Here is a 25326-nt window from a genome sequence, read left to right as displayed (position 1 = left end):
TTGATAATATTTCACAACGATATCAAGTGTCTTAATCTTATACATGACATTCTTCAACCAGCTCTATTTTCTAGCATTTTATGTAACATGATGTGCCTGGTCAGTTTTATTCTCCTATCTGTGTGACATTGCATATTTTTCTTCTATAATTTCGTCTGCAATATAATTTTGGTTGTGGGCTGTTATAAGTATCATGCAATACGAATCTTCGTCCCGTCCAAAAATAAAATTTGGGCATACATGATTTAAAAACAAAACGATAAGTATTTTGATTTTTCTATACTTCTATTTTTTTCTTATTACTGGCTTGATGCCTCACAATTGAGCCCTTAAGGTCTTAAAGTTGAAATTTGTTTTTTTTATATTTGCCAAAAGTGATTTACATCTGTGGCTGAATAAATTAATAAAATCATATAAATTAAAGCTCTTTAGTGTATTTAAATTAATAACTATGCTTCACAAATATGTTTACCGAAACCAAACCGAAGTGCTGTCATAATATCATCGCGAAATCTATATAAGACTTTTCGTTTAATAAAATTATAAAAGCACGAAAAAATTAATAATTTGATCAATTTGCACTAAAACATAGTAGTTACAAAAGGGGTAGAATTCTATTCTATGATTTCGAGTACCAATGTCAACTTTGCCGACCGCTTTAATTTTTAAAAATTCCATATAAAACTTTTCAAAATGCAACACTGTTATGTTTTTTTTATTCAAGTTGGATTTTAAATTTTAAAATCATATGTAGCATGTTCTTTTTTCTACTTGTTAGATTGGTAGAAACAAGTTCAACATTTTTGTTTTCAAAGTGGTGAATGTTGTGCTATTCTTGAGAAGTTGTCGACATTTAATAAGTGATTAAATTAACTTTGTGAAAGTAGATCTATATAATCATCACCCAACAGAATTATATATTTTTTAAAATTATTTGTGAATGAAATAAAATTTGGAATTTATTGAACGCTAAATTTTCACGCTTTAAGTTGTAAGTAGTAATTTTATTCCTTTTGAATCTTCTGTGTAGAATTTGTATTTGAATTTGTATTAGTTTTATTGAAATACGTTTTATGAATATTTAATATAAATCGTCTTTAAATTTTTGTTTTTTTTTTGATACTTTTCGATTTATGTGTAGCCAAAACTAGTTACTAGTTTTTAGCATTGTGCAAAGATTAATTAGATTTCATTGTTAGATTGATTGAAAACTTGTATTCTTGGCTTTTGCGTGAATGTGCAAATCGCATTTTTAGTTGCATAAAAGCGTCGACGAATTTGCGGGAAATGCGCTTTCTTACCGGTAATCTTTCTTACCTTCTCTATATTAGAAGGCTTAAGTGCCGTGAGAAATATTAAAGCCTGAAAAAACTGACTAAAAAAAACTGACATGTGGGACCTTAAATATTTGACGTTTATTATGTGTGTGTAAATTAATATGTATGTAATATAATTAAAGAACAGTTTCCTTTTATTCATGTTTTTGCAATAGATTAAAATTTTGTTGTTTTTAATTTTAAGCTATTAACAAACATATTTATGACAATATATGTGTATTGAATATCTTCTATAGCGTTTAAGTAAATATCTTTATGTTAATAAGTAAGAGTTGTGCAGGGAGGAACTAAAAATGCCGTTTTGAATCCACAAAACCTCATAATAGTTGATAATAGAGAGAAGGTCAAGCTAGAACCAGTCAGAGGTATTTATAAAGGCAAAAATCTGGCCAATGTTAATACTAAAGATATCGCCGAGTGCGTTGAAGAAGGGAACTCCCCAGAAACTTTAGGCCTAGTTCTAGCCAAACCTGGACATAGACACATCAAGTGTTCTGGTGTCATTTCTTCGAGAGCTGGTAGACACGCATTGCAGCAGATACCACAGGGTAGACCAAGTCTAGCTACATGCCATCCTATGGTTCAGTTCAACTTTAAGATGTTGACGTTCGCATTACAGATTGTGGAAATCAGAGGGAACTGTCTGTCCAGTTTCTACGTATCGTTTATTAAATAGTTGTCTGTATTGTCATTTAAAATAGCAGAAAATCGGGTGCTGTTTCAATATATGCTCTTCTGTATTTCAAGTTTGGTTAATATGGTAATTAATGCAGTTCACCAATTTACATATATTCTACGGAACCTTTATGAAACTACTATTCATCATAGGGCTTTAACTGTTTTATTTATGGAACAATTTTACGACTTTTCTGAAGCGCTTAACCTATGAAAGAGCTTAAGACATATTTGTCTAAAATGTAAAATGTGCTAGTTGACCTTAATCTCGCAAAGACATTAGATACAGTCGCCCATAGCACTTCGTGGTGTAAAGCCTTCACGGTCTCCGTTGAGACCTGTCCTTCATCTTCCTGGAAGAAAGAGGTCTCATTCGTGCAGCAAGAACTATCCTAGTTCAATTGAGATCAGGATATAACCGAGTGCTAAACAGTTACTTGTCACGTATAAATACGTCTATTCCTAATGTGTGCTCAAATTACAGCTTTACTCCCCATGACGTCACCTATCTCTTCTCCTGTCCTACTATGCACAGAAACTTCCCTTCAATTCACATTTGGATTCACCCCATTGTAGTGCCTAGGTTTCTCTGTCTGGATACAGGTTAATATTAAATTAAATCTAAAAATTATTCTCATTCCCCTCCTTTATCACACCCAACCACTACCATTCCACTTCCCAACTCATGTAATCGTCTTGTACAACAACAACAATTAGCAAATAGTTAGTGAGTGGTTATAGAAGCTACAACCTTAGAGATGTGCTCTCTTAGTAGGCTAATTCTTTTGAGTTTATATGATCCTAAATGTTACAATAGTGTCTTCATTTGCACAAGATTTTTCTGTTCTCTCTTAATGGACTAATTCCACCAGGTTTATATAAGCCTGGACGTTACACAAATGTTGTCATGTTCACAAGATTTTTATTTTACCCATTAGCAATTTTATGTATATTTAGACTTACAATTATTTTTGTACTTTCGATAGTAAAAACATATTCTTATATTAATATTGATCTGTAGTCATATAATTATGTCATAGAATATCTATCATCTATGCATGATGTCCTCTTTCTTAAGCTCTGTTTGTGGTTGTTGTATCATATTTCGAATTATAACACAAATACCTTTATGTATTTTTAAATGCTTTTTTATTTGACTATTGGTCTTCATTTCGTCTAATTCAGTACTTGTTGTTAATACTTATAAAGAGGTTTATATGTTCCACATATAAATCATTTATTAATTTATCATAAAAATAATTTAATAAAAAAAATATATCCTTTGCATCTTCTCAATTATTTGTGATTCTGTTTAATAGAGTAATTCATCATTTAATTCTTAGTACTTCTTTCTAAAGTTATTAATATAATAATTTTACCTTAATTTTCTTACAATTTACACGTTTGTCAAATAAATACTTTCCTCATTTTTCAATGCTAAATTTTATTTTTAGATATCTCCAAGTGATTATTTTACGCATACTAAATCTTATTCATAACTAAATTTATAAATAGTATTCGATTATAATAATAATCAGTGGAACTATAGCATTATATATATTTTTCTATATGTACGAGAACATAGGCGTAGACGAGTAGTGTACGTATTTCCCCTTGAATTTGTATATTTTTTCAACATTTTTTCGTATAGCATAGGTTTTAGTATAGTATAGATTATATTTTGGTGGAAATCTTTTCAATATTATTTTACAAAATTCTATAGACAATAAAATTTTGTTTCAACTAATATAGTGCGGCATCGCTTCTTTGATTTTTGTCTGGATATGTTTATATATAGAATTTTATTGGTAGATAATTGCCATATTAAAAGATCCATGCTAAAAATATTTAATTCTTGGATCTACTGTTATGAGTAGATCTGGAAACTGGAAAATGCTAAGGTGTTAAGATTAGATTGTAATTATTATGTTAATTAAGAAACTTTTATAAATTCTTATTATTATTATTTCGACAAGTTTTCTAACAATTTGTATTAAACGGAATTGATCTCAGTTTGTTGTATGATTTGTTTTTTTTGTTAATATTTCACCATGTGATATTAGATCATACAGAATTTCTTTTTCTTTGAGCATACTAGTGTTAATCCTTCTTTCCAATAGATTTTAAGTAATATCTGATTTCCTTACCACGTTATCGGCTTTCTGATTCAGTGCTACAATTAATTGGTTAACGCTCAGGTATGGACCACAGACATATTTTGGCCATCATTCATTACCACCATACATTCGATATATGCAGAATATGCCTGTCTGATGAATATTAGGATCCCGGACATTACATAGACTATTGTGAAGTATGTTTTGAAGTATGTTGTGAAATTTGAATGTTTGTTTTAAAATGCAATCCTTTATACTACCATTTTTTACCTTCTGCTCTGTTTTTTTTTAAAAATAGCATTTCTTAATTGTTAATTGTAAGTCACTGTTTCTATACTCTCTAAATAGTCAAATTGACAGACATAATATATACTGTAGCCCAGTATTTTTACCTTCTGCTCAAAATCTGGATTTTGTTGTTTGTTAACTAGTCTTTAAGTAATAGACCTTTTTCAAAATTTGTTATGTTGGTACACCCTTTGTTGACATATGGTACAAATTTGAGCGCCATCTGTCAATTAGTTTGCTTACAGCAGCTGTTAATGTGAGACTATCTCAAGTGCATTTAACGATTTTTACTATGGAAAATTCTTGTTGTACGCGATTTTTTGACCAAACACGGCACCACTGTCATCGCTCAGGCACCATATTCGCCAGATCTGGATCCGTGCGATTTTTTCCTGTTCCCGAAACTCAAATTGCTCCTTCGTGGTAAGCGTTTTGAGTCGATTGAATCGGTAAAAGAGAATTCGCTGAAGGAACTAAAAGCCATACCTTCACGGGACTACGAAAAGTGTATGGAAGATTGGGTTAAACGGTGACTTATGTGTATCGCGTCAGAAGGAGCATATTTTGAAGGAGATAAAATAATTTTGGAATAAAATTTAAATTTGTGTGTTTTATTTACAAAATCCGAGTACTTTTTGAGCAGAAGGTATACCTCATTTTTTTGATTATAATTTATTTATTGTTATTGATTATTAGATATGTCTAGAACAATTTATTTTATTCTCTATGAATTAAAAAATTATTGAATATTGAGCGTGCATATAGCTCTCATATCTTAAATAGCTCGATTTTTAAACAGTTTCATTATTATAATAAAACTGTGTTTAAAAGCGAATTTTACCTTTCCGACTTTTTATGAGATGAATAATTTTTAGTTGGTTTTTCTTCGAGTTCCCCCGTTTAGTATTTTACATACCTAAAATTTTTGTTTTTTATGGCTTAGACATATTTTTTATAGGTGGGTGTGCCTTATCAATTGTATTACGTAGTCCATGTTTTAATTTTGATCAGTTGCCAATTTTTAAAAATGCAACTTTCTGCTTTCTTTTTAAGATATTAAAAAATGTAGAAGAGATTAAATTCATAATTTATTTCTAATTAGTCCGTCTGCCCGTCCGTCGTCTTCTGTCTCTTTTTGTCTCTCTTTCCCTCTCTGACAGTCACAAAATCATACAATATTCTACGGAAGATATTAACAGGTTGATTTTGAAATTTTGGGTAATGACACAAAATACATTATTCATTTTTATTTTTACATATAGATTATAAGAGAAATTATTTGCTCTCCTAATTTATTTATTATACTATAAAAAAAAGAAAGTTATTAAGGAAATTGCATTTAGTTTACAAAATTGATTAGAACCTATCATGCAAATTCATTTGTTATGTCCATTTATATGAAATATTTGTTTATTTTTTAATGCTCTTAGCCTAATTAACTACCAAAAGTTTTTATCTTATCGTTAAACTTAGAAAACTATTTTATATATAAATTGGATTTTATCTATAATAAGCTACATATTTGCGGTTTTTTTATGCAAAAAATAAATTAATTTATATAAATCTATAATTTTAATTATTTATATATGTGTTGTTTTAAATAACGAGCCGTGTATTGTGTGAGACATCTTTTTAAAAGTTATTGTGGTTAATATATGTATTATTAATACTCGTATCTACAAATTTTTGCTGATTTAAATCGGTATTAGTTTTATATGTTTTAAGAATTACGTTTCTATTTAGATAATCTTATCACTAATTCAATACATGAAATACTAATTCAGTTAGTTAATGCAAGAAATAACTATTAGATAGTTTTTTAATAATATAATTTTGTTGTTAATGCTTTAGAGTAGTTTAATTTTTAGAACCAAAGTCTTCTTCAAGTGTGTTTTATTATATATATCATATTACTTTTATGATAATAGATAATAGTTTTGGTGCTAATGCTTTAAAGGAGTATTATTGTTAGAACCAAGGTTCTCCCTAACTGTGATTTATTTTATATATCATATTACTTTTATGATAATAAAAAGTAGTTTTGGTGCTAATGCTTTAGAGTAGTATTATTGTTAGAACCAAAGACTTCTTCAATTATGATTTATAATATATATCATATTATTATATGATATAAAAATGTATAGTAGAGCACTTTGATTATATACATTAATTGATTTATTCCTTCAAAACAAACTGTTCTATACAAAGGTAAAAGAAGTAGAAAATTATAACTATATAACATTCTATATAGTGTTCTACTTGAGAATTTACAGTCATTTGGCATCACTGTCAGTAGATCCGTCATACTACGTCCATTTCTTCATTTTATGACCACATCGGCTCTTATTGTAATAAGTTAATATCAGTGGTAGCAAGTATCCGTAAGAGTTATCCGAAATATCGTATTGATCTAAATATTTATATTATCGTTGCAATATCTTTTTCGAAATCGTTATAATACTGCAATAAAGTTGGATATGAATGTGAAAGTTCGTTGTGAGTACTTGGAATTTTGAATGTAAGTTTCAGCACTGAACAATATGCCAGCAATACACTGAAGACATTGGCTTATGATCACAGAAATAGTGACGAGCCTATGATGGTGACAGAACTCCAGTCTAGTGACTGAAGGTCTGGACACCAAAATATGATTGATCAAATGGCATAAGCTTCTGGCCATAGAAATGGTTACAGGTCTAAGATGGTAACGAAGCTCCAGTCTAGTGACTGAAGGTTGGTCTGGACGCCAAATTAAGATTAAACAAAGTTCTTAACATTTTTCCGCTTTAAATTTAGAAAAATGAATGACGTCTTCCGCTTGCTGTAGAAACTGTTATGCTTTAATAAAGGTTGTATTGAGGTTGTATTGTAGCCACCCACCAGAGCATCGTGGTCTTAACAATTTGCGACAAGTAATCATGTTAAATAAATCTGAATTCAGCTAATTGTGTAGGCACATACATATATTGTTTTTAAGATCATTTTTCAGTATCGAAGAGTAATCTACTATGGTGTTAAGGCTTGACGGCAGGTAATCATGTTAAATAACTGTGGACTCTAACAGTTGTGTAGGATCATATATATTTTTCTTAAGGCCTTGGTTTTATATGTATGGTAAATAGCTATGCTATAGCACCACTTCTTTTAATATACTATATCAATAAAAAAAATATAAGTTTATCTATATATTACGGATATTCAATGTTATTATTTAAAGCAAGTGTCTCATATTCTTTAAAAGTAAATATATCAATAAAATAAATAAATATATATAGATGATGTAAATGTAATTTTTTCCCATACAAATAATTACTCAACCGCAGTAAATGTGACATCATTTTAGCAAGTGAACGACTGATAACTATTCAAATCAATTGTAAAAAAATTGTCTTGAACACCTGAACTATTAAATTAATTTGCTATATAATCACATCTCTGACGTAGTGGTTTCATTGCATCATTATAGCTAATTTCTCTGTTTGATGCATTTTAATTTTATTCACTTGACAAAAGCGCTTAGCGTACCGCACAATTTATATAATTTCATTTTTATTATTATTATTATTATTATTATTATTCCCCTATGTGCAAAAAGCCGGCAACAAAACGGTTTCTGCACTCTGAATTCATTGGCATTTCTCACAGTTCTCGCTCTAAATAAGACAAACAATTTTTTTCAAATATTTCAAAGATACTTTTGTTTACTCAAGCGGTCAGGCTACTTTGTTTCTAAAGAATATAGAATATAGCAAACTGTGTGTTGCTCTCAGTGCATAACTAACGCAGAAAAATAGAGCTGACTTCATGCTTAAAATCATTCAAAAAAAATATACAATATTATGTCACATAACTAAATTTAGCATTTCTATCTCAGCAGTCTTACTGCTCATTGCCGATTTACTGAGCTCAGCAGTTTACGACTTGATTTGTTTAGAAATTGAGTCTCAGTTTTTTTCAAAATTATATATTGACAAATGAACAAAATAAATAGAAGTCTTGTTGAGCTCAGCAAAGCTTAACACACGGAAGAGGGAACGGTAGAAGTGATAATATTGTATAATGTTGTGTGTTATAGTCTTCTGTCTGATTTTTAGAACTGTAACTAATTGCTAAGTTTTACGGTTAACGATTAGAAATATTTAATGACTAACAAATGTATGTAGATATCATAAAAATTTGCATTTCACACTATTTCTACAGATAATAAACTATTAGTTATTATATATATATATATATGTATATTTATTAGGGTCCTAAGCTCATAATCAACATGAGAAATAATTGATGAATGTTTAAATAACATTATACTCTTTATTATATATAAAATGCATTCGAAGGTAAGAAGAAATTTTTGAAAAATAGGAACTTGTGGTGGGGTTATTTATTAGTAATAACGTATGTTTTACTTATCATTTCTAGGGCCATAAGCCCATGCCTTTAGTGCATTACCGGCACATTATTCAGTGCTGAAATTTACATTTAAAATCCAAAGCAGTGACAGCGAACTTACACCTTGACATTCAACATTGTTGCAGTGTGTCCACGATTTCGAAAAAGATATTGCAACGATATTGTAGATTCTTACCTAATGTACTATTAAAATTTTCTGATATTTGAACGAATAGAAGCGGCATTATTTCTCATTTTGTACCCATAATTCAAAGATACTAACACTCCGGATACAAGAAATCCGCTTCTATTCATACAAATACTATACAATTTTGACAGTATTTTAGTGGAGAAACTACCTTCAAGACGTCTCACTAATAGTGAGAAAGTTTTGCTTACTTTGAAATGTTTCTCGTTTATACTAAAAGGTTGAATATTATCTTTTAAATAGATACGGTATAAAACATTGTGAAGCCATTCATCTCTATAAATAGATTTATATAAATAACTATTTTTAAAAAGTTCTGTTTATTTTGGACTTCACCTCATAATTATTCCTTTGCATTAACTCTTATAACCGTTTTCGTTATGGGTGTTTATAAAATGGAATATAGGGTGGGATCCATTCTATTTAGCATGTGAGAAAAATTAACAAATAATATATCTGCTGTGTACTTTATATACTTATATTTGATTAGGACTAAAATATTCATTATTTTGTAATATAATTTGTAAAGATTTGTTTTTGATTTTAAAAAGAACTAAACTAATCCAAACATTCGGGTGTAATTATTATTCGATTATTGTAGAATTTCTGAGTTTTATTTCAAAAAACTATCACAAGTACCTTTTAATATAATATTGCAGAAGTGGTAGTAAGAGTGATAACCTAATAATTTTCCATTATAAGAACTATAACAACCTCACAACCAAGCCTTTTATCACAGACAATGCTCAGGTGAGTCGTCTTTGGCAGCGTCCAATAGTCTACGCAATATTGGTCATATATCTAAGCATTCTATTTCAATGCATACTCATTAGCAACGTATAAGGAACCATAGATCTTCTAAAGAATTCTTTTCTCGAATGCTATTAACGCCTTCTCATCACTGTTGTTTATTGTCCAAACTTACTATTAGAATATAATCTTTTATGTTCATTCTATAAAGAAGTATAAACTGATAAAAATTTAGCTCACTTTACTAAAGTTCATACCGACAAATACTATATTAGCATCGAAAAGGTGAAATGAATGGATGTGTTCGATGACATTAAACCAATAAAATATACAGAACAACTATTAATAATTCTTTCACACGCTGTGAAATAGTACATATTTTTTATTTTTAGACACATTAATCAATAATAGAAAATTGTTTTTATTTTAATTTTTATAAATTAATGAATTGAAAAGATTAAAAAGTTCATTTTTTTTATATATGGTATATGTGCAGAAAATGTAACAGATATTATTTTATTCCTATCAAAAATTTCCAAAGGCTAAAGATTTATGGAGTGAAAGACATACCTACGTATGATTAAGTTTGATAAACAAAGTGTATGTGTATTTTAAGTTAAACACAACTTCATAATAATAGATATGTGTAGTGAGGCCCTCTATTAGCAGTTACAAGCATTCGGTAAGTATGAATAAAATTTCATGACATTTTGATATTTAGATCATCAATTTACATCAATTTAGAATCTACCTTACCGACGCATGTAATTGCCAATAGATAATTAGGTATATCCTTATATACCAACAAAATTCTATCAAAAGAAACCTTCAGATCAAAAATTCTTTCAATCTTGAAAACGACTTATTGAAGTACCTTAACTTTTATAGTCCATTGAAAATCTTTTAATTTGATACCTAATATGTTCTTGCATTTAAACAGTTGCGAAAACTTTGGATGTAACTTTTTTTGGAAAAATATAGAAATTTTTTTTTGCTTCTATTACGCATTTTTTTTTCTTATAACGATCTTTTAAATGAGTTAGTTATATATTGCTGATTTTTTTCTTTGGGACTTGAGGTGTTTGAAACCGATTTTGAGTTATTAAGAATTTTTGGACAGATTTTTTATTCTGTATTGAAAATGGGTCACTGTATCATAAGTTGTTTTTTAAAATGACGTACTTCATATCAAAACGCCTTGTATACTGTTATATATACATATATCCGGTTTTAATATAATAAAATCTAGTACCAATTTTGTATATTTTCTAGTCGTTTTTTATTTAATGAATATACAGTTTATAACGATACGTTAATACTATCCAAATTGACTTGACAAATACGCAGAAATAAGTACCATTTTCCTTTGTATGTATCTATACAAAAGTGTACTAATAAGATTTGATAAATATTACTGTACTGGTCAAAAAAAGGGGAAAAAACCCCTTCGTATGCCCGGAACTTTTCTGCGGTAACACTTTCAAAACTAGCCTAGTAAGCGACAGGAGAAAAACCTAACTGTATTCGTCAGTCAAAATATCTTATTATCCCTGAACATATAAAGGCTGAAGCTGTTCTGAACTTAAGCAAAACAGATATCAACTCTATACGGAATTGCTAACAGGTTTCTTTAGACTACGATACCATCTGAAAAAGATTGGTCTATTAGAAAACGATTCCTGTCGACTCTGTCAAGAGCAACAGAAAACAGTAAAACACGTTAACTATCAGACTTAACTATCTAAGCAATGGAGTTTTGTGCCCCAAACACCTAGCTGATATACAGTCCACAATTGTGACAATATTCTTCAAAAGTTTGGAATTGGACAAGTTGGCGAAATGCTGCGAAAAAGATCTTTCAGGTCGCAGTGCATGCACAGCCTACCCATACATAGATAGATATATTTTAAACGGGTTGGAAGCTTGTCATCACGTCACTGCATTCTATGAGGATTATTGTGACACACCCACTTTAGTTCCATAAACGAGTACCAGTTACGAACGCCATTATGTCCTTTGGAGAGATGTTGCCTAATTCCGTTATTAATGGATAGGCAGTTGTTAAGTACCAAAGTCTGAGTCTGGCGAGACCTCACAAAATAATATCCATAATAATAATAATAAATATTATTGTAAATATAGCATTTAAAACTGTTATTATATATGTATGTTATTTTATTTTAAATTCCGTGTTCTTGGAATTTTATAAAATATAACTACATTTGCATTAATAATTAAGAATATACTAGTTTTTCGAAAACGAAAATATTTTTTTCAAAAAAAAAATCTTAATGACGACAACACAAATTAAAATATATTTAACATAAATCAATTGAGGAGAGTATCATTAATAATTTAATAATAATTTAATAAAAATAATTATATATCAATAAATATATAGTTTACTTTTTTCTTATTTTCTTATTAAATATGTTTTTTTAATATAAAAAATAACCTATCCAAGCACTTTTCCTAACGCCAACATTTTTTTTTTTTGAAGTACTTTTTCCTGTTGATCTTGCCTTGACCTTTGACTTCATAGCAGCGCTTTCGATTTGTTGAAACGCGTAGCGTAACAACATGACCAACCAAAATTTATAAAAAAAAACAACAACAACTTTATAGGTTTTATTATTGTTATTTAATTTGCTATAGTGACATACATTACGATTTCTCTTTTTTACTTAACGGTGTTCTCTCACTCTTCATTTTGCGCCTTCTCATTCTCTAATTGACTGCTTGTTCTTCTTGAACGAAAATGAGTATTTTGCACGCAGCTGATTACGATTTTTTGTTTCTTAGTTTGATTTAGCCGCTAATCGAGTACGTTTTGAAATTTGTGTTCCGAGTCGATACGAAATTAGTTTTACTTAAAAAGCTGACATAAATTTTATTTAAATCAAAAATAAATGTTCGTAACAGTGTTCAAAAATAAATTATTGTATCAAAAATTTGATGCAAAATTTTGACATTCTGTTTATATTTTTAAAAAATTCTTAAAAATATAGAAACGGAAAAAGCAAAAAAAAACGATATAATCAAAAATTTCGGTATAGAATTTTCGTGGTACGTTTTATAAAACTCGTTTAAATTTATAAATCTTAAACAAGTATTTTTATTTATTTAATTAATTAGTAAAAAGTTTATTAGCGCTTAAGAATAGAGTAACAATATAAATAAAAATTTATTACAACAACAATTTTATTAATTGAATTGAATAATCGGCGTTTTGCGCCTTACCACTTTGACTGCTTGCCTGCCAATATTACTTACGGTCAACTATCCTATATGATTTTACTTAATAAAGCTTCCTTTTAAACATTCACCTTAAAAAACAAAAACAAAAACAAACTATAATATATTAATGCCGCTAAACATTTACCATTTATTTATATTTTCATTATATTTGTTGTTGCTCTTCTCGTTTTTCTTTTTCAATATCAAGGTTGCAGTTTACGAAGTCGTCTTGTGTACAGTACGTTTAACGACTGTATGTTGTGTTGTGTAAAGCCAGGAGTGTTGTGTGTGTAACTTTTTGTTTTTGCTGTAAAGTACCTTCAATTTTGTAAATAAATTTTTTTATGAGCTTTTTTTTGTTTTTTTTTTTTGAAACATTTTATTTTGTCATTTTCTTGAATGATGAATTTTCGTTAGTTTTATGTCGTTCCGAAAAATGAAGTCATACAAGCAAAATTAACAAAAACAAATTCTGAAATTTGTTTGCACTAAAAAAGCAACACATTTGTGCATATAAAACGCGAACGTGCACAACAACAACAAAATGTGTAACGAATGTGCTGAACTGAACGAAGGAATGAGTAAAATAAAAGTGGAATAATAAAATGTTGTTTGATTTGAGTTTAATGTGTGTTGCGGTATAATTTTATATTATAATTGTATTAAAAAAAAAAAGATTAAAAATATTAATATAAATAAGCGAAAAATAAATTTCCGCGGTTATTTTTGACGTTCTTTTTATACTAAAAATACTGTGCTGCCACTGTATTTCTAGACGTTCGACTAGTCTTTGATCGTGGTTTACTTGATCTTAAAATTTTATATTCAAGACCACAGTTATTATCAAATCTGTGTGAAATTATAGCGGAGATACTGCAAAGACAGTATGTGACGTCACATTTTATAAACAATTTATATATCATACATGCTAACATTATATAACACCATACTTACTACTTACAAGAAGTGTATACACAGAGAGACACGTTTGAAAGGGGCATTTTGTAAAGATTAAGTTAAAATATCCATTATAACTAAAATAAAAAAGTTTAGAAGATTTTAGGGTAATTTGAACCTCAAAACACAAATGTCTACAAAAATCTTAAATCAAGTATTTTTTTAATAACAAAAGGTGTCACAAAAATTTATACCCAAAAGTTTTCCAAGATTAAATACTTTGCTTGAAAGCAGACGAGAGCTTAAGTCAACTTTTGTGTATCTTTACAACTTTGATCGATGCTAGTCAAAAATTACTTTCGTGGGAATATCTAATCCGTTTAATATTAGTCCTTACGTCTAAAAGCTAATTGAAAGCTTTAGTTTTTTTGCAGATCAGAAATAACAGAAATATCGATATTCTCTAAATAAAACCAATTTGAGAGGAATTTGATTTGAAAATATACATAACTTATGGTTTTGGAACCATGTTAGAAAATTGTATCTCCCATTTAATTATTCCTGTCGCAGTTGTGGAGAGGACGATGAAACATCGTAACAAACATGTTACGGGCCTCATTTTATGAGAATTTTAGCCAGCTCCTCTTACGAGCATTTTAGGCTTTGCCAAAGATTTAAGCTTGATTTTAAACCTCTAAGTTATTATGACCTATTAGAAACGCCGGAAGGTCGAAAGAATTGTCGAAAAGTGCACTGCAGAAAATATTGTAAATAAAATGCTACAACGCGGGAGTATTGGAACGCTGTAGCGAGATTCGCTAAGCACGTGCTAAGAATCAAAAAGATATTTCTCGACACAGAAGAGCGTGAGTAAACAAAAATGACGCGGAAGTCTGGATGCAGGGTATTAGTAAACAAAAAGGATAGCAAAAAGTCAAGTAAAAACAAGAACTTTTTCGAAGTAATACAAAAGTAGTCTCAGGAAGATCTCTCTAATAAAGAGGTATAGTGTTTTAGTGAGTAAGAGTCTGGCACACCGGTATAATGAAAATATGATTCGTCTCAACGCAAAAAAAAAAAAAAAAATTAGGAACGCTGCTATTACCTATCCTAATTGTTTAGGTATATATTCTGAACGATCTTTCCACATAAAATCTGCACTGATATTTAGGTAACTAAGTTTCCGAGTGTCTTTGAAGTCTAGTATTTTATACAGCTGATAATATATTTATATTTATTTTTATTATATAGTAATATATTATAATAATAGTATATGTTTTTACACTATACTGAGGAGGGTTATATTATGGTGATTTCCACAATATTTTATTTCATATTTTTTTATGTGAATAGAGGTAATAAAGCCAGAAGTGCTTTGGTCATACCAGTACTTAAAGCTATCTGCTAAGTTGTTATTCTCGCCAGACTTATTATTTTTCAAGTTAAGTATTATATACATATATTATTTTAACGTTTGTTAAAGGGTGCCTCAACTGCATTTCATATATTTTCCTAGTATAATTTTGTGAAACTAATAGCTGCAAAAATTAGCCTTAGGACTTGGTTATTCACCAATTTTTTGCGCAGAATTAAAGTTAAAGCATCTAGTTGGATTAAAAATAGATTATTCTTTTATAAATTATGGAACTCATCTTTTAGTGAAATATTTTTTACTTTTCCTTGTCTAATTTTATTTAAACAAAAATATTTTACTTTTATTATTCTTCCTCTTTAAAAGTCAATCAAACGTCGGTTTTCGACGAAATGTCGAATAATTAAATTAAAACCGTAAAAGTGCATCGTCTCATGGAATTAATTTGAATTTTCGCTTAATAACAAAAGAATTAGGATTTAAAAAATTTTATTGTAGATTTTAACACACGTAAAAGTTTCCTCATTAAGCACGTAATATGCTTTTCACTTTCAAATAATTCTGTGAAATTTTCGGTCTTGGCGAAATAAAATAAAATTATTATTGCTTGTAAAATATTTTGTATACGTGATGTTTTTGTTCGCATTTTCTTGTGTTGTACAAAAAATTTTTGAATATTAATATTAATTTTTTTTATTGTTTTATGTAATTGTTTTTAAATTAAAAATAAATACTCAAAACATTCTCACGGTTAAATGAGTTTAAGTTCTATTAGTCACTAGTCTCTAATAAATGAAATATCATATAAACAATAGACAAAAAAAAGTAGAAAAACTTTGGAAATACAGTCAAACTTCCATAACTCGAAGTCCAATTTTACAAAGAAAAGGTTCGACTTATGGAGAGTTAAAGAATTTTTTTAATATTATTTTTTTTATTTTATTATTTTTATTATTTTATTATTATTTTTATTTTATTATTATTTTTATTTTATTATTATTTTTATTTTATTATTATTTTTATTTTATTATTATTTTTATTTTATTTTTTATTATTTTTATTTTATTTTTTATTTTTTTATGTTATTTTTTTTTATTATTTTATTTTTTATTATTTTTTTTATTTTATTTTTTATTTTTTTTATTTTATTTTTTTTATTTTATTTTTTATTATTTATTTTATTTTATTTTTTATTATTTTTTTTATTTTATTTTTTATTATATATTTTATTTTATTTTTTATTATTTTTTTTTATTATTTTTTTTAATATTTTTTTTTTATTTTATTTTTTATTATTTTTTTTTTATTTTTATTTATTTTTTTTATTTTTTATTTATTTTTGAAAGAAATTAAAATTACATTTTAAGGTATTTATTAATTTGCAACTAAATAAAGCACAGACTTTAATTTTTTTCGTATTTATAATAAAAAGAGATTCCACTTTATTCATATACTCTAATAGGTATCATTAGTTGTAGTATCATTTCTTTGCAAATATAAATTCAGAATGTGGAATGAGTCTTCTACTTCATGGTTAGAAGGCTGATGAACAATTAGAATTGGATCGAGTAATTTAGAGCTATAGTGCTCAATAATATCGTCATCTGTAGGAAAACTTGATGTACAAATTTTATTGTCAAGCTTAATATAATCGTTAAGTGTAGCATTAGAAGTTATTTTATTTACTTTAAACCACGCTGCCAGGGGCTGGCATTTGGGTTTGGAAAAAGGGACTTCCCCTAACAGCGAAATGCATTTATACTTAAAACAAAAACTCGACTTATAGAATACACTTTTCCCATATTTCTATCGGTTATAGAGTTAAAGAGAAATTTGACTTATAGAAGTTCGAGTTATGGAAGCAGAATTGTATATAATTTGCTTTTTAAAACCTTGGTGCACTGTTTTTGGTTCGAGTTATAGAAAGTTCGAGTTATTGAAGTACGAGTTATGGAAGGTGGACTGTATGTATTTAATTTTAAAATTTATTGAATACATATTTTTATCGACTCCTTGTCTTTTTGAATTGTGTTGTTGTTGTTGTAATAGTTTCTCCCGTCGTTCCAGCGTCTCTGGAAAAACTCTAGAATCAAATTAAATAGTTACAAAATTCCACTAAAAGAGAAGAGTTGACAATGTCTAGAAAATACAATAGAAAATAAGAGGAATAGTGAAGTGGAGAAAGATTGGATTTTGGAAAGTAGTTAAAAAAAATACCACATATAGAAAAAGTTAGAATAGTCTGTATAATTAAGTGTGAAAAGAGGGGAATCGGAATAGGAATAAATGGGGTACAAGCTCGCAACTGAGCGGAGCACAGTGAGCATGGTTGATCTTTTGTGTTGCAACAGACTCTAACCGAACAGACGACATTCCGCCTTCCGAATATAAGCCAGAACTTCAGCCGTTGAGACCTCCTAATTTCAGGAGGTGAGAGTAGTTCTCGACCCAGTGATATCCTCCTGGCACAGATCAAGGCTGGGCAGTCTCGTCTGCTTCCAAGCAGAGTCGACAATCTATCTCTTCGGACAGGCCCATTATGTTAAGGTGATAACGCAGTCCATGGTGACCCGGTAAAGGTGGAATAGTGAAGGGGGAAATAGTGAAGAAGAAAAATATTGGATTTTAAAGAAGAAGAGTTGTTGAAAACTAACCCTGATCTAAGTACAGAAATCTTGTAACGTAGGTATGATTTAAAATAATCATTTGTACTAACATACTAACTTAACATATTTTACTATAAAAATTTTTAATATATGTCTTTTTTTATATATTAAAAATATAATTATATTACAGAGTACAAAACATTTATTTGAATAAAATTATTTATAATAATGTTGATACCAAGTACAAAAAATATTAATAAAACCATTCTGTATTATCTGTTTCTGATACTTTGTTTACATCGGTGCCGTAGAAAGTATAATATTTCACCGTATCGAATCTAATTACGTGTATCTTTGTAGAGGTAAAGTAAATATATATTCAATTATTATTATTATTTTTTCTTAGAATGAAAAAATGTGGTATATTTTATATATATTTTCTCTATATTTTCGAGTTATTTGTGAACATGCCAAAGACTTGAAAATACAATAACAATTTACATAGCAAATCAATTTTGTAGTTAAAATTTGCTCTTCTTTTTTTTGTGATACTTTTATTGTCATGTGTAAGTTGTTGCTGTTGAAATGATTGAAATGTGAATAGCAAACAAATATGTACCAAATGAGTGTATGCTTGAATCTAAAAGGGACTTGTAAATAATAGTTTTTGTGGGTGTTTTGTGTTTCAACTACCGTTTAATGCCATAACACTGGTTGTTTGTGTTTATATTCATAAGTTTTTAAATTGTAAGCAAATTAATGAATTATGAATGAGTGAATATATACCTATATGCTTAACCGAAAATTTCTAATCGTCCTAGTTATGTAAAGGTGCATCCACACCAAATCGGATGCTTGCGAACGAACGAACTTTTGCAGGTACGATTACCTGCGAATGCACCTTCAGTTGAACGTAAAAATACCTCGCTTGATTCCCCTTTTTTTAATAACTTTTGTATTAATTTAAATATCTGCAATAATTTTTGTTGATGAAATATCTACTAATGTATTTTTCTTTATTAAAAAAAATTAAAAAAAAAGAAAACCATTTAAGTGAAAGTAAAACTTAGTTTACTTTAAATATGTTTATCTATTTTTAAATGCAAAACAAAATAAAATTAATAAATAAATAACATTTTTACGCATTCACCTTTTACTCACATGATTTTGCTCTTAAATAACTAAAATGACGACAAAATTATTTTTATCTGCGGTAGATTTATGAACCAAAAATATGGATTGAATTTATTTTTTTCTTTAATTTTTCTTAAATATTGTTAGATTTGAATGCAATTTTACATATTCACTTTGACTTTTCAACCTTTTTGAAAATAATATTTGTGACTGACACTGACTGACCCATATGTTTTAATGTTTAAAATTGTAATTGATTCTATATTTTGTTTTTATATTTTTTAATTAATATGATATTCTACCGAATGCTCCGACTGAAAGCGTTAATTTATACCTCAATAATGTTAATAACACTTATATTTTATTTTATTTAGTTGAACGTATAAAAATAATATAACGTTATCATATAGACTAATTTATAATTTATTTTATTTATTTTAAGCTTATTAGAAATAAATAATCGGATGTTACTTTATATATTAAATAATAGATGAAACAAAAAGTAGGCTTCTAAAATTATATTATGATTAATGAAAGATCTTTTTCAAAATATAAAGTTTCAGAAAGTTTTATCATACGTTTATAGCAATTTAAAGAAACAACCTATTTTATATATAGACTTACCACTATAATCTCTCATACTTTTATCAAATTTATATGGTGAATAGCTCCAATTTTTCTTTTTTACAACTTTTTCTTTTTTAATAAAAACAAAGAAAACTAATTTAGGATTTAAATACGCTACTTAACCCCGCCCTAACAATCCCCAAGTCCACTTCTGAACTCTGAGGAAGAAATGCTGATTTAAGGTCCGTCATCAACTAAAAGACAAATAAATGATATGATTTCTTAGCCAAGTTAATGCCTAGTATGGGATAGAGATAAGCCCCCCTGTCATTATAGAGTAAAAGTGCGTAATAGCACTAACTCAAGAAGAAGAATCAAGAAGAAATAGATTAACAACATTTACTTAAATTTAAACCAAAAGCCAAAAAACCCATTTTATTTGTTGGAACGGAAACCGGAAACGCGTACATATGTTTTTTTTTTTTACTGAATGGAAATAAAAAACATTCAGTTCAGAGTTCTGTTAAAAATAAATAAACAAACTCCTTTAGTATAGAAAACAACATCATTTTTATTGTAAATTTATTATTTAATTTTTGTTATTGTATGTGATTGCACTATAACATAGAGTACTCGTACCTAAAAAACTAAAATTTCTTAAGTTATGTTTTCTATAAAATGTCTGTATAAAGAATGTCTGTATAAAAAATGTCTGTTTGTAGAATGTCTGTTTATTTATTAAGATAATTAATGAAGACCGACATTAACAATGTAGTTATTAAAATGTGGACTTATAGTTGTTTTTATATTTAAAAAAAATACAATTGGCATCAAATAAAGAAATAGTTTTGAGATCTCATTTATGCAATAATATATATATGTCAATTACTATATAAAATATAAAATCTATATACCATATTTATTTTAAAATTCTTGTTTTCTCTAAATTTTCTTTTAGGTTTTTTTTTTTTTTGTTTTCTAAATTGTTGAACTGTACACACCCAAAATGTTTCCACAAAGCCCGTTTGCCCGTCTACCGACGTATAAAATAATACTCGGCGTCGGACTATGCACAATCGGTGGTGCTATGTTGTATTCCTATTTTAAAAATCGTGATGAAGACGATGATAACAATGCTAGTGATTTTTGGCATTATGCTAATGAAGAAGCTAAATCGAATAAGCCGGATGGTATTATAATAACCACTTTTCAAATTAAAAGCACAAGTATTCCTATCATAGCTGGACGTCAAGGAAGAAATATTGAACAAATTGAGCAAACAACTGATACTCATATACGCTTTCGGTAAATATATTTAATTATTTAAAATGAAGTTTTATTATGTAAATAATATATAATATTATTTTTTAAATATTAAATAGCGATAACGATGACGACGAGAATATGAAATATTGCGATATCTCTGGGTTACCAAAAAATGTGACCGATGCAAAAGCCTTAATATTAAAAGAAATTGAACGAAGTCCAATAGTTACTGAAGATTTTAGTGTGCCAGTACAGATTTATAGCAAAATAGTTGGCCGCTGTAACGAAACCATTAAGGAGATATCCCGTTCATCGCAAGCTAAAATCGGTCTAGATAATGCTGTAAATGAGGGTGGTAATAAGCGTGTTATTACTATAACTGGCAATCAAGCTCAAGTAAGTACTATTTGGAATTTAATGATACTCGTATTTGTTGTGTATTCCTAGTTTTGCAAATAGTTTTTTATTTTATACTAATAAGTAATGATAAGATAAATAATATCTAGAAATTATTATATCCATTTTGTCAATTCCTTAAAGGTTATTAAATTTTATTCTATAATATATGTTATTATATTGATTTTTAACGCTCTTTTGACAAGAGTAACTAAATTCTTAATAAAAACTATTGTTTTCAATAGAGAAGTTTTTATCAAACAGTAGTGAATTGCAACAACAAAATGTTTTTATTATTTTTAATTAATTAAATTTTTGGCTGACCATATAGCTGTTTCGAGTATTGCTAAATACCCATCATCAGTGGTCTTGGAACTATTTCATATATATTTTTTGAGACTGCAAGTACCAAAGTTTGAAGCTCAGAGTCAGTGTTCATTAGCTAACTGACTCAAAGTCGTACTTGACTTATATTATATGTTCTAACCTAAATTTACTTGTTTTGTTATAGACATAGAATTTGTTACACTTAGCACGATTTCTTATAGCATATACATTTAAATCGTTATAGTCCCGTCGGGCTACAACAGCAACAACAAAGCGTTGTTAGAGGCATACATTTATAAACGAACTTCTCTCTAAATCGTGTAATATAATACTAACTCTTAGTTATTATCTTTCCTCAAGAGTACTTCCTTTCAAACGGAAAATTATCCATTTAACTAGATTAGAGAAAAATGCTGGTCAAGCAGGAAGGTGTTTGTTTAAGAGAGCTAAATTCTATTTATTTAATAATAGAGTAAATCGTCACATAATATTAATATACTGTAGTATAAAGATACTGTATAGGAATAAATTTTTCTTGTAACCTCCTTAGTGATCCTGGATTTCACGTTTTTGATGGGAGTAGTGAGTGATGCCAACTTGACGGTGTTGACGAATAGTTTCAGTATGTTGAACTTGTGGCCTATAAGAATTGGATATCCTATTATATTAATTGACTTAGTCCTTTAATAATTAAAAAATTTGTCTAATAAATTGAATACATAATAATAAAATATATTAATAATTATAATTAATACAATATCATAAAAAAATTAAGTGAAATTAACTTTACCTAATTTTTAAAATTGTACGAAACGTAACAAAACAAACAAATAAGCAAACAATTGTACTTATTTAAACGTAGAAACAAAAAATGAATTAAATTATTTATATTTATTTTAGGTAAATGTTGCACGGAAGTTGTTAGAAGAGTTTGTTAATGAATCTGAAGAATTGCAACGCTCGATTACAGATATAGAACAAAATCGCGATCCTCGTCGCTCGCCAACAAATAGTGTAAATTCTAGCTTGTACTCATCTCAAACATCGTTAAGTTCTCATCCACTTTATCGTGATAAATGTTCGGCAAATATCACTGAAGAAAAACCAATTGAAGTATTCGTTTCGGCAATAGCATCACCATCTAAATTCTGGGTACAACTTGTTGGTCAACAGTCTAGGAAGTTGGATGAAATGGTTCAAACAATGACTGAATATTATAGCGTTGAACACAATCGTAATAATCATTTAATTAGGGAACCGTACGTTGGACAAATCGTTGCTGCCGTTTTTAAATATGATGGTAAATGGTATCGCGCAGAAATTGTTGGTATTGTTCCAAATAAAAATAAAACGTCCGAGAATTTGTTGGATTTATTTTTTGTTGACTATGGTGATAGCGAATATGTTGCCCCACATGATGTGTATGAACTCCGCACTGATTTCCTTACTTTAAGGTAATCTATATTGTCCATAATGATTTTACAAAAATAATCATATTTTTTTAAAATTAGATTTCAGGCTGTTGAATGCTTTTTAGCAAATGTTAAGTCGACTCGCATAAATTCACCAAACAACTGGGAAATTGCATCGATTCAACTATTTGAAGAGTTGACTGGAGGTAATTAAACTCTCTTATATAAATATTACTATTTTTTATTAGAAATAAATTATCAATAAATTATTGAATCTTAAAATTACTTACATATTTAAATTATATAATGTGTAAATAATTATTATAACATATAATATATAACATATAACATTATATATAATATTTAAAATGATCTCCAATTTGAGAAAAAATACCTACTGAGTTATGACTAGATGGTCTGATTTTTTTAAACGACAGAGTCCATTCGTAATGTGCATATAGCTTTTTAATATATTTTGTTGTCGCTGTTGTTGTAATCCACTGAGATCTGGAACGCAAATAACATGAAAGGATTCACAAGACAAATACATGGATTAGGATGTGGGTAGGTTGATTGAGGTTGAGGGGATATTAGGAAGTGAAGTTGTAATTGTCTGGAATTTAGATTTTTTCCTTAGTATTTATAAATCTTCGTAAATGTTATCTTTTCTGTTACACCACGTACTGGTATTATTAAATAAATGGAGATCATATACCAAAATAAGTTTAATAATATTCTTGTATAAGTGGATCTTATACTCTAAACTTTAAGGATAGTTGCTTGTAGTTTTATTTAAGCATTTTTTTGTGTTCTTGCGTCAGAACTGCTTGAGGTATCAGTATGTTATTCAAATTAATATAATTATAGTGGTGTGTAATATGCCATTGAAAGCTCTCCTATTTATGATTTTTTATAAGGTTGTTGCAATTGAAATGTATTAGAAGAAGAAATAAGAAAATATATAGAATATTTTTGCAATAAAATATAGAGCAAACAATTTATTTTTACCTATTAATTACTATTATAACACGGAAAGGTGTTGGTCTCTTATTTTTTCAAACTACTATATAATATGTGTTATGCATGATTATTTAGAATACGAAGAAAAAACTAGGAATTATGAAAATAAACAAAAATTTATTACTTATTTTGGGAGGGGTAAGCATCCTGTTTTTTTTTTTTTTGAAACCAGTGGTAGAGCACTATAGATTCCATTCTGATATCTGATTTCATTCCTCTTCAGTTTGGTCGATTTCGTAATGTTATTAAACATGCCTAAAGGAGATTCGTTGCTTTTTCTATTGAACAATGTACGTTTAATAATGTCATATAGTGCATTCGGGCGCGAATATATCATACATATATTTCTATATCGGTTTTTTTTTTGAAGAGTTTTGAAAGAGATTTTCATTTCAGTTGCATCATGGAAAAAACTTATATCACGCGTTGTCACATATAAACCACGTTCTATATCAGTTCCTAACTCCTCAACAGTCCGAGAAGGTACAACAATCATCGGTGTAGAGTTATACGATATAGTTGAAGGTAAATATATAATAAAAAATGTTTTAGTTCAAAAATTAAAAATAAATTTAATAAAATTTTATTATTACTATAAATAGGTTACGAAATGAATATCGGTCAATATATGGTGTCAGAAAATTCTGCCCTGCCTGCGTTGATTGATGAAGACAACAAACCATCCTGCTCACACATAGACACTAATGCAAACGTTGCTGGTAACATATCCAAGGATGCCGCAACTGCACTCATTTCAAACGAAGCATCGACTGGTAATGGAGCATTAAAGAACTTGAAAAATCATAATGCGGTGAATGAAAATACCAATAACACCAATGGTGATACAGGTTCGGTAAATTCCCGTGAAAAGGCACAAAAGCAAGTTATGCAAAATTTCATAAAGCATGAGGGGTCAGCAGGAAAACAGTTTCGAAATTTCCCTTAAAATTTTTAAAGACACTGTTATGGTACTATATAATAGATTCTACATACATAAGTTTAATGTATTAAAAAGTGTAAATTTTAAATCATTTGTTGATTTTCCAAAATCTTACTTAATGTAATGAATTCAATCACCCCAATTCTGAATATTCCCAGGGAGTAAATTTCTCCTAAAATGTATTTCTAGAACTTTTTTTTTGTTGCATTTACATTTTTTAATACCGAAGGAGAAGCAAAACAAACAGATAAAGACAAATGTGCCTCAGTTAATGTTGTTTTAAATTCAATGGCATTCAATTGCATGTCATAATGAATAATTAAAAACTTTTTATTTATTTTAATTATTTGTTTTATTTTTTTAAATATTTACATAGTTTATTTATTAA

General features: G+C 28.3%; 1 protein-coding gene across 1 annotated transcript; it reads left to right on the top strand.

Annotated features, from left to right (window-relative positions):
• Positions 1-788: 788 nt before the first annotated feature.
• Positions 789-25027, top strand: LOC119687902 (tudor and KH domain-containing protein homolog). Its single transcript, XM_038102448.1, has 7 exons — positions 789-991; positions 20536-20882; positions 20960-21239; positions 22467-23020; positions 23078-23184; positions 24395-24523; positions 24601-25027. Exons 2-7 carry the CDS (start codon positions 20584-20586, stop codon positions 24942-24944), a joined length of 1713 nt encoding a protein of 570 aa, XP_037958376.1. The 5' UTR covers positions 789-991; positions 20536-20583; the 3' UTR covers positions 24945-25027.
• The last annotated feature ends 299 nt before the right edge of the window (positions 25028-25326 follow it).

Source organism: Teleopsis dalmanni, chromosome X (genome assembly GCF_002237135.1).
Source record: "Teleopsis dalmanni isolate 2A chromosome X, ASM223713v2, whole genome shotgun sequence".
Classification (NCBI taxonomy): Eukaryota; Metazoa; Arthropoda; class Insecta; order Diptera; family Diopsidae; genus Teleopsis; species Teleopsis dalmanni.
This window is presented reverse-complemented; position numbering and strand designations above follow the sequence as displayed.